This window comes from Pecten maximus, chromosome 7 (assembly GCF_902652985.1).
Source record: "Pecten maximus chromosome 7, xPecMax1.1, whole genome shotgun sequence".
NCBI lineage: Eukaryota > Metazoa > Mollusca > Bivalvia > Pectinida > Pectinidae > Pecten > Pecten maximus.
In genome coordinates this window covers 2,943,120-2,955,538 of record NC_047021.1, presented here as the reverse complement: position 1 = coordinate 2,955,538, position 12,419 = coordinate 2,943,120, and the positions used below count along the sequence as shown (strand labels likewise).

At 38.7% G+C, this 12,419-nt stretch overlaps 1 protein-coding gene across 1 annotated transcript in view; it reads left to right on the top strand.

Annotated features, from left to right (window-relative positions):
- Positions 1-10,930, top strand: part of LOC117331332 (sarcospan-like) — a 40,194-nt gene extending 29,264 nt beyond the window's left edge. The window contains exons 2-3 of the mRNA XM_033890006.1: positions 461-547; positions 9,913-10,930. Of these exons, the coding sequence (XP_033745897.1) occupies positions 461-547; positions 9,913-10,278 (453 nt within the window). The 3' untranslated portion in view covers positions 10,279-10,930. The remainder of the gene's footprint in view (positions 1-460; positions 548-9,912) is intronic.
- Positions 10,931-12,419: the final 1,489 nt, after the last annotated feature.

The window sequence follows — 12,419 nt, the reverse complement described above, 5'->3', positions numbered from 1 at the left end:
ATCTTGTATAACATTTGAGATATCTTATATACTATATATCTCATATGCTATATAAGATATCTCATTTAATTTTCTACATAAGATATCTTATATAATATATAAGATATCTCATATAGCTATATAAGATATCTTATATAATATATAAGATATCTCATATAGCTATATAAGATATCTGATACATATAAGATATCTTATATAGCATAAGATATCTCATATAATTCGATAAAATACAGAATCGACATTGCTCCTTGAATAAATGTTCAGTTGGCTTGCCATATAAAGCACTCTAATAGATTTTGTTTATTTCTTATAAAATACTGTTTAATTCCATTGCTGTCTTAGCCTTGTTCATCATAACTGATGATATGTTAACGTATATTCAGGCATGCTATGTTTCTATCAAGTTTAAGGATTTTTCTTCATTTCCGATAGATAAGGTTTTTTTTTCTGTGTGTTTCAGTTGTTCCTGGCGGGTGTCCTGGGAATATACCACTGCGCCAATGACTACGAGAATTACATAGGAAGTACCAAACATTTCATACTCAAGGTGAGTAACTCATTTACATACTACCAACACTCAGTACTCCAACACTGAGTACTCCAACACTGAGTACTCCAACACTCAGTACTCCAACACTCAGTACTCCAACACTCAGTACTCCAACACAAACTACCAACACTCAGTACTCCAACACTCAGTACTCCAACACAAACTACCAACACTCAGTACTCCAACACAAACTACCAACACTCAGTACTCCAACACAAACTACCACCACTCAGTACAACACAAACTACCAACACTCAATACTCCAACACTCAGTACTCCAACACAAACTACCAACACTCAGTACTCCAACACTCAGTACTCCAACACAAACCAACACTCAGTACTCCAACACAAACTACCAACACTCAGTACTCCAACACAAACTACCAACACTCAGTACTCCAACACAAACCAACACTCAGTACTCCAACACTCAGTACTCCAACACAAACTACCAACACTCAGTACTCCAACACTCAGTACTCCAACACAAACTACCAACACTCAGTACTCCAACACTCAGTACTCCAACACAAACTACCAACACTCAGTACTCCAACACTCAGTACTCCAACACTGAGTACTCCAACACTCAGTACTCCAACACTGAGTACTCCAACACTCAGTACTCCAACACTGAGTACTCCAACACTCAGTACTCCAACACTCAGTACTACCAATCACTCAGTACTCCAACACTGAGTACTCCAACACTCAGTACTCCAACACTCAGTACTCCAACACTCAGTACTCCAACACTCAGTACTCCAACACTGAGTACTCCAACACTCAGTACTCCAACACTCAGTACTCCAACACTCAGTACTCCAACACTCAGTACTCCAACACTGAGTACTCCAACACTCAGTACTCCAACACTCAGTACTCCAACACTCAGTACTCCAACACTCAGTACTCCAACACTCAGTACTCCAACACTCAGTACTCCAACACTCAGTACTCCAACACTCAGTACTCCAACACAGACTACCAACACTCAGTACTCCAACACTCAGTACTCCAACACTGAGTACTCCAACACAAACTACCAACACTCAGTACTCCAACACTGAGTACTCCAACACAAACTACCAACACTCAGTACTCCAACACTCAGTACTCCAACACTCAGTACTCCAACACAAACTACCAACACTCAGTACTCCAACACTCAGTACTCCAACACTCAGTACTCCAACACTCAGTACTCCAACACAAACTACCAACACTCAGTACTCCAACACAAACTACCAACACTCAGTACTCCAACACTCAGTACTCCAACACAAACTACCAACACTCAGTACTCCAACACTCAGTACTCCAACACTCAGTACTCCAACACTCAGTACTCCAACACTGAGTACTCCAACACTCAGTACTCCAACACTCAGTACTCCAACACAAACTACCAACACTCAGTACTCCAACACAAACTACCAACACTCAGTACACCAACACTCAGTACTCCAACACTCAGTACTCCAACACTCAGTACTCCAACACTCAGTACTCCAACACAAACTACCAACGCTCAGTACTCCAACACAAGCTACCAACACTCAGTACTCCAACACAAACTACCAACACTCAGTACTCCAACACTCAGTACTCCAACGCTCAGTACTCCAACACTCAGTACTCCAACACTCAGTACTCCAACACTCAGTACTCCAACACAAACTACCAACGCTCAGTACTCCAACACAAACTACCAACACTCAGTACTCCAACACAAACTACCAACACTCAGTACTCCAACACTCAGTACTCCAACACTCAGTACTCCAACACTCAGTACTCCAACACAAACTACCAACACTCAGTACTCCAACACAAACTACCAACACTCAGTACTCAAACACTCAGTACTCAAACACTCAGTTCTCCAACACTACGTACTCCAACACAAACTACCGACACTCAGTACTCCAACACAAACTACCGACACTCAGTACTCAAACACTCAGTACTCCAACACGAACTTTCACTCAGCACCAAACGGTTTAAAATACATGTACTGTATAAAACAAACAACATCAAACGCAAAATTCTCCAATTCATTGCCCCAAAAGATTGTATTTAAATAATTGATATATTTATATTTGGTTTGTGCCACAAAGAAACTGTAATAAAAGGTACTACACACATATCACCTTAAACAAATACATGGTCTACAACATACGGAGGGGGTATAACAATACATGGTCTACAACAGACGGAGGGGGTATAACAATACATGGTCTACAACATACGGAGGGAGTATAACAATACATGGTCTACAACATACGGAGGGAGTATAACAATACATGGTCTATAACATACGGAGGGGGTATAACAATACATGGTCTACAACATACGGAGGGAGTATAACAATACATGGTCTACAACATACGGAGGGGGTATAACAATACATGGTCTACAACATACGGAGGGGGTATAACAATACATGGTCTACAACATACGGAGGGAGTATAACAATACATGGTCTACAACATACGGAGGGAGTATAACAATACATGGTCTACAACATACGGAGGGAGTATAACAATACATGGTCTACAACATACGGAGGGAGTATAACAATACATGGTCTACAACATACGGAGGGGTTATAACAATACATGGTCTACAACATACGGAGGGAGTATAACAATACATGGTCTATAACATACGGAGGGGGTATAACAATACATGGTCTACAACATACGGAGGGGGTATAACAATACATGGTCTACAACATACGGAGGGAGTATAACAATACATGGTCTACAACATACGGAGGGGGTATAACAATACATGGTCTACAACATACGGAGGGGGTATAACAATACATGGTCTACAACATACGGAGGGGGTATAACAATACATGGTCTATAACATACGGAGGGGGTATAACAATACATGGTCTACAACATACGGAGGGGGTATAACAATACATGGTCTACAACATACGGAGGGGGTATAACAATACATGGTCTACAACATACGGAGGGAGTATAACAATACATGGTCTACAACATACGGAGGGAGTATAACAATACATGGTCTACAACATACGGAGGGGGTATAACAATACATGGTCTACAACATACGGAGGGGGTATAACAATACATGGTCTACAACATACGGAGGGAGTATAACAATACATGGTCTACAACATACGGAGGGAGTATAACAATACATGGTCTACAACATACGGAGGGAGTATAACAATACATGGTCTACAACATACGGAGGGAGTATAACAATACATGGTCTACAACATACGGAGGGGGTATAACAATACATGGTCTACAACATACGGAGGGGTTATAACAATACATGGTCTACAACATACGGAGGGGTTATAACAATACATGGTCTACAACATACGGAGGGGTTATAACAATACATGGTCTACAACATACGGAGGGGTTATAACAATACATGGTCTACAACATACGGAGGGGTTATAACAATACATGGTCTACAACATACGGAGGGGGTATAACAATACATGGTCTACAACATACGGAGGGAGTATAACAATACATGGTCTACAACATACGGAGGGGGTATAACAATACATGGTCTACAACATACGGAGGGGGTATAACAATACATGGTCTACAACATACGGAGGCGGTATAACAATACATGGTCTACAACATACGGAGGGAGTATAACAATACATGGTCTACAACATACGGAGGGAGTATAACAATACATGGTCTACAACATACGGAGGGAGTATAACAATACATGGTCTACAACATACGGAGGGAGTATAACAATACATGGTCTACAACATACGGAGGGAGTATAACAATACATGGTCTACAACATACGGAGGGAGTATAACAATACATGGTCTACAACATACGGAGGGGGTATAACAATACATGGTCTACAACATACGGAGGCGGTATAACAATACATGGTCTACAACATACGGAGGCGGTATAACAATACATGGTCTACAACATACGGAGGGGTTATAACAATACATGGTCTACAACATACGGAGGGAGTATAACAATACATGGTCTACAACATACGGAGGGAGTATAACAATACATGGTCTACAACATACGGAGGGGTTATAACAATACATGGTTTACAACATACGGAGGGAGTATAACAATACATGGTCTACAACATACGGAGGCGGTATAACAATACATGGTCTACAACATACGGAGGCGGTATAACAATACATGGTCTACAACATACGGAGGGAGTATAACAATACATGGTCTACAACATACGGAGGCGGTATAACAATACATGGTCTACAACATACGGAGGCGGTATAACAATACATGGTCTACAACATACGGAGGGAGTATAACAATAAATGGTCTACAACATACGGAGGGGTTATAACAATACATGGTCTACAACATACGGAGGGGGTATAACAATACATGGTCTACAACATACGGAGGGGGTATAACAATACATGGTCTACAACATACGGAGGGAGTATAACAATACATGGTCTACAATATACGGAGGGAGTATAACAATACATGGTCTACAACATACGGAGGGGGTATAACAATACATGGTCTACAACATACGGAGGGGTTATAACAATACATGGTCTACAACATACGGAGGGGGTATAACAATACATGGTCTACAACATACGGAGGGAGTATAACAATACATGGTCTACAACATACGGAGGGAGTATAACAATACATGGTCTACAACATACGGAGGGGTTATAACAATACATGGTCTACAACATACGGAGGGAGTATAACAATACATGGTCTACAACATACGGAGGGAGTATAACAATACATGGTCTACAACATACGGAGGGAGTATAACAATACATGGTCTACAACATACGGAGGGAGTATAACAATACATGGTCTACAACATACGGAGGGGTTATAACAATACATGGTTTACAACATACGGAGGGAGTATAACAATACATGGTCTACAACATACGGAGGGGGTATAACAATAACAACTAAACCACATGATGTCTTACCTACATGTCATTACAAACGTATAAAGATTGGATTTCTTTCGTCCTCCGGTATAAATATTTAATATACATTTGATATACATTACTTGCATTCTGTCACCTTCAACATTTTTTGATATACATGTATATATAGTGGACATTCTTTCCCCGTGGTAGATACTAGTTTTATCTTTTCGCTAAGGAAAACGATTCTTTATGATCAGCTTCTGGGGAGTGTAGTCCGGAATCTCGAAACGTCTTTCAAGTAAGAGTATTTGTTAGTAATGAAAATAGTTTTAAATGACATGGCCATCTTACATACACAGAACGTATACCACAGCAAACAGTCGGGGTTAAAAAATCTACACGTTCCAAGTGCACATCGTTATACGAATTGAGCTCTTATCTTGCCAACCTTGGCGTGTGCTACCGATACATGACGCTTTATGTTAATTCTATTACTGGAAATTGTGCCGAAAATCAGCAGGGATTATTGAATGCTCTTGGATTTTAATTTGTAATAAATTTTACTCATTACTTTTTTCAATTATTACTTTGATTATTTTTTTCTATAAACGTGGACTTAATTGTGATGAGATGATCTGAAAATCGAATAATTAGGAGATGTGATTACTCTTCGTTAAAATATTTCAATGTGTTACTAACTCGATGAAAAATAACAGCTTTGATGGTGATTTGATTAAAGAAAAACTGATCTGAAGGTAACACTAAGGAGGAGATCTCCGGAGTAGTAACCTCCAAGAAACACCACTCTAATTATCTCAGTTAAAATATGGGTTACTTTAATTCAAACTCCCGAATGGTATATACTTTTAATAAACATCTGAGCACACGTTGTTTCCTCGCCATCAAGTTCCTCCTTGACACCACCATGTCCTCCGCCTAGTTACAAACTACCCACAACCGATTGCCTAGCACAGAGCGCGCCTTGTAATCATATTTACATTTGATATAGACTTGTGTTCCAGTTTCTATACCCAGACATTCCACAACATCCCCTATAGAAGATCACCATAAAAACTTAGAAATCCCTTGCTGCAGAATCAGCCAATTTGTTATATAATGGGGAGATTCTGAGGATCAAGGAAAGGTTCCGACTCCTCATCACAACTCCACGCTATCGGTGTCTAATTAAGTAAGAGTGCGGGATGACGGCAGCGCATTTTGATGTGTTTTTAGTGATGTAAGCGACGATGTATTTTAAATCTGCCTTCTGAAATAGCAGAGATTAGTATTTTTTGTTTCAGTTACCCAGTGACACAGAATATAGAATACCATTGTAAGTAGATACTGCGTAATGATGTCAAATCGATATTTCATAAGATTAAAACTTAGCCAGTTTGCTAAACGAAAATGTGTTCTAATCTTAATCGTTTAAGAACATTCTAGATTAATAAATCACGATTTAGCTTCGGAACACTTATTTTCTAACAAATAAATAAATAAATAAATAAATAAATAACAAGAAATATCTTTAAAAAAGATAAACGGCATAGTTTTAATGCTGGTGGTTTTACTGTAAAACTGTTGGTGAAATAAATTAACGATATAATGCGTTTCAGCACGGATCAGTTTGAATCTATTAGTATGTCATTTCAAAAGATTCATCCACTTATTCAGCTTGCATTCAATCTTAACTTTGTTTCGTTTTTAACTGCATATCTGCATATCTGAATTTTGCATTTACCGCTACATTGACCAATCACATACTTCATCTTGACCAGTAACGCCACCTGTCGCGTCATATCCGGGGTAAAAAGAAAATCATACGGCTATGCCGAGAAAAATGGATCATCAACATTTCAAACAAAACTGCAAAGGTGAAAACTTCTGTGTAACTTTAAATGATTTTACCACTGTTGCTTTACATCCCGACATCATGCGGGAAGTTACATTTATAAAGAACTTTATTCCATACCATCATACGACCACACAAACTCTATGTTAGACGCGATTTTTAGTCTCTATATTGGCACTTTTGGCGGTATGGGACCACACAGACTACACGTTGGGATATTGTGTGTCACTTCCGTGTGTTAAGTGTAGTGAACTCATTTTCTGTAACCTTCCGTCATGTTCGTGGGACGAGAAGAGTACTACAGCTGATGTAGCAGGATGTTATCATAAAGCTCTCATTCTCTGTCTCCTATATCGTGGAATGACTTTGAAGTCTCCCTCCTCATTCAAGTGACTTTTGTATTCTAACCATTGTGTCCCCTCATCTTCAGTATCAGATTTGTGGAGGTTACATGTATAAATCAGTAACGCCCATATCAAAATAGTCTCACGTGTATTGTTTAGCATCATCATCAGAACATCGACAACTGGTCTAAGTTTAAATGTGACCCTTTATCGCAAAAAGAACTATTTGGGCACACACCATACAGAAAGGCGGTACCATTGTAAGTTTAGGGTAGAGACGGTACCATTGTAAGTTTAGGGTAGAGACGGTACCATTGTAAGTTTAGGGTAGAGGCGATTTTGGCGTTTGTCTCTTTGTTCCTTTACTCTAATCTGTTGTTGTTTTGGCGTTTGTCTCTTTGTTCATTTACTCTAATCTGTTGTTGTTTTGGCGTTTGTCTCTTTGTTCCTTTACTCGAATCTGTTGTTGTTTTGGCGTTTGTCTCTTTGTTCCTTTACTATAAGCTGTTGTTATTTTAGCGTTTGTCTCTTTGTTCCTTTACTCTAAGCTGTTGTTGTTCTGACGTTTGTCTCTTTGTTCCTTTACCATTAGTTGTTGTTGATTAAGTGTTTCTTTCTATGTTCCTTTACCGTTAGCTGTTGTTGTTTTGGCATTTGTCTCTTTGTTCCTTTACTCTAAGCGGTTGTTGTTCTGACGTTTGTCTCTTTGTTCCTTTACCATTAGTTGTTGTTGTTTTAGTGTTTCTTTCTATGTTCCTTTACCATTAGCTGTTGTTGTTTTGGCATTTGTCTCTTTGTTCCTTTACCATTAGCTGTTGTTGTTTGAGCATCTGTTTCTTTGTTCCTTTACCAATAGCTGTTGTTGTTTTAAGATTTTGTTTCTTTGTTCCTTTACAATTAGCTGTTGTTGTTTTAAGATTTTGTTTCTTTGTTCCGTTACAATTAGCTGTTGTTGTTTTAGCGTCTGTTTCTTTGTTCCTTTACCATTAGCTGTTGTTGTTTTTGGCGTTTGTTTCTTTGTTCCGTTACCATAAGCTGTTGTTGCTTTAGCGTCTGTTTCTATGTTCCTTTACTCTAAGCTGTTGTTGTTTTAGCGTTTGTTCATTGTTCCTTTACCACTAGCTGTTGTTGTTTTAAGATTTTGTTTCTTTGTTCCTTTGCCATAAACTGTTGTTGTTTTGGCGTTTGTCTCTTTGTTCCTTTACTATAAGTTGTTGTTCTTTTACCGTTTGTTTTTTGTTCGTCTGTTATAAACTGTTGTCGTTTTACCGTTTGTTTTTTGTTCGTCTGTTATAAACTGTTGTTGTTTTACCGTTTGTTTTTTGTTCTTCTGTTATAAACTGTTGTCGTTTTAACGTTTGTTTTTTGTTCGTCTGTTATAAACTCTTGTTCTTTTATCGTTTGTTTTCTGTTCGTCTGTTATAAACTGTTGTCGTTTTACCGTTTGTTTTTTGTTCGTCTGTTATAAACTGTTGTTGTTTTACCGTTTGTTTTTTGTTCTTCTGTTATAAACTGTTGTCGTTTTAACGTTTGTTTTTGTTCGTCTGTTATAAACTGTTGTCGTTTTAACGTTTGTTTTTGTTCGTCTGTTATAAACTGTTGTCGTTTTAACGTTTGTTTTTGTTCGTCTGTTATAAACTGCTGTCGTTTTAACGTTTGTTTTTGTTCGTCTGTTATAAACTGTTGTCGTTTTAACGTTTGTTTTTGTTCGTCTGTTATAAACTGTTTGTCGTTTTAACGTTTGTTTTTGTTCGTCTGTTATAAACTGTTGTCGTTTTAACGTTTGTTTTTTGTTCGTCTGTTATAAACTGTTGTCGTTTTAACGTTTGTTTTTTGTTCGTCTGTTATAAACTGTTGTCGTTTTAACGTTTGTTTTGTTCGTCTGTTATAAACTGTTGTCGTTTTACCGGTTTGTTTTGTTCGTCTGTTATATACTGTTTTGTTTTAACGTTTGTTTTTGTTCGTCTGTTATAAACTGTTGTCGTTTTACCGTTTGTTTTTTGTTCGTCTGTTATAAACTGTTGTCGTTTTACCGTTTGTTTTTTGTTCGTCTGTTATAAACTGTTGTCGTTTTACCGTTTGTTTTTTGTTCGTCTGTTATATACTGTTTTCGTTTTAACGTTTGTTATTTGTTCGTCTGTTATAAACTGTTGTCGTTTTACCGTTTGTTTCCTTGTCAAATGATTTAATTATTGATAAAGTTCTACCCTATAATATTTGACTGTTTCAGGCCGCCTGCTTCCTGCTGTCCCTTGTCTGTATATTCATTTGTCTGGTGGCCAGCACATTTCCCGTCATCCACATCGCTAGGTTGTACACCTTCAACCACTGTGAAAATCTAGCCAATGACTGTCTCTGCTACGGGTCACATGACCAGACGTCACGCTTATTTACATACAAGGAGTTGGGCGATTGTGACTTGCTGTTCTGTGTGATAAAGATCCTGTTGATCGTGGAGAGCTCCGCGTGTATTCTCGGAAGTATGATATCGTTCTGGTACGTTATACTTTTATGGAGGTCCAAATATGGCGGGATTTACTCAGGGATCCGATATTCGTCGACGTCCAACGGGCATGTGCAAAGAGGCGTGGTATAATATGTAAATATGTATGGAAAAGCCATTCCTTCCTAAAACATTGTAAATTGTTATTTTAATTAATATATTTTTCTATTCAAGAACGTATACATATTACATTTTGTGCATGTACAGATATTTGAGCATCATGTAAATTAGCAGCATTGTCTACATAATGTCATTCATCAATAGGAAGTTGGTATACAGCTCCACCGGAAGTGATTGGTCGATCATGATTATACAACCCGTTGGATATGGACAGAATATACTCATTGCATACGGTTTTTATACTCGTTTATACTGTGCTGTATGACTTTTAAAACGATTTGCGAAGGTGTCAAGACCAACTCTCGATCACGCACAAACATATTTCCGATGATAACGACAGAGTGTATTCCGAACATCAGAACACATGTGTGTAGTAGTGAACATGAGATGCAACATCCATGGACTATAGTAGACTAAAACGGCCGGATTCATCATATCATGGGGACCCCTGTGGTGATGGTTCTGTGATGGGTAACCTGTGTTTGATAACTACCATGTACACGTATGTCTTCAATTATCTATGATGTTAATGGCAATACTGCTCCATACTTTCACACACTAAACTGTGTATACGCTAATGTTAAAAATTGTGCAATATCTAATATTAAAGTCACGTATGAAATTACTGTGTTTGTGTAGCTTAGTTATGTAGGTAAAGTCGGAGAGTTTAAAGGTCAAGGTGCATGAACTGTTACCAGAAATGACACCATCTAAGGCGCTGATCAGAATAATGATACGATTAATGGCACTGATCAGACAAATGACACCATCTATAGCTTTGATTAGACAGACGACTCCATAGATGGTACTGATCAGACAAATGACACCATCTATAGCTTTGATTAGACAGACGACTCCATCGATGGCACTGATCAGACAAATAACACCATCTATAGCTTTGATTAGACAGACGACTCCATCGATAGCACTGATCGGACAAATAACACCATCTATAGCTTTGATTAGACAGACGACTCCATCGATGGCACTGATCAGACAAATAACACCATCTATAGCTTTGATTAGACAGACGACTCCATCGATAGCACTGATCAGACAAATAACACCATCTATAGCTTTGATTAGACAGACGACTCCATCGATAGCACTGATCAGACAAATAACACCATCTATAGCTTTGATTAGACAGACGACTCCATCGATAGCACTGATCAGACAAATAACACCATCTATAGCTTTGATTAGACAGACGACTCCATCGATGGTACTGATCAGACAAATGACACCATCTATAGCTTTGATTAGACAGACGACTCCATCGATGGTACTGATCAGACAAATGACACCATCTATAGCTTTGATTAGACAAACGACTCCATCGATGGTACTGATCAGACAAATGACACCATCTATAGCTTTGATTAGACAAACGACTCCATCGATGGTACTGATCAGACAAATAACACCATCTATAGCTTTGATTAGACAGACGACTCCATCGATGGCACTGATCAGACAGACAATACGATCCATTGCGCTGATTAAATAAACGACAACAACTCAGGCGCTGATGAGACAAATGTTACCATGCATGGCGCTGGTCAGAAAAGCGACACTATCCATGGCGCTGACCCCATCTGTGGCGCTGATGAGACAAATAACACCATCCATGACACTGATCAGACAAATAACATCATTCATGGCACCATCTCTGGCGATAATCATGCAAATGACACTATCCATGGCGCTGATAAAACATATGACATCCTCCATGGCGCTGATGAGACAAATGACACCATCATTGGCGCTGAAGAGACAGACATTACGATTCATTGCGCTGACTAAACAAACGACACCAACTCTGGCGCTGATGAGACTAATGTCACCATCCCTGAAGCTGATGAGACAAATGACACCACTCTTGGCGCTGATGAGACAAACGACCCCATCTCTGGCGCAGATCAGACAAATGTCACCATCCTTGGCGCTGATGACACAAATGTCACATTCATAACACTGGTCAGACCACCGACACTATCCATGGCGCTGATGAAACATAATGTTATCATTTAGGCCCAAAGTATATATATGTGCATCCTCTGTACTTGATTTCTGTCAAATAGACTGCTTATTATTCTAATGGAAAACAATCA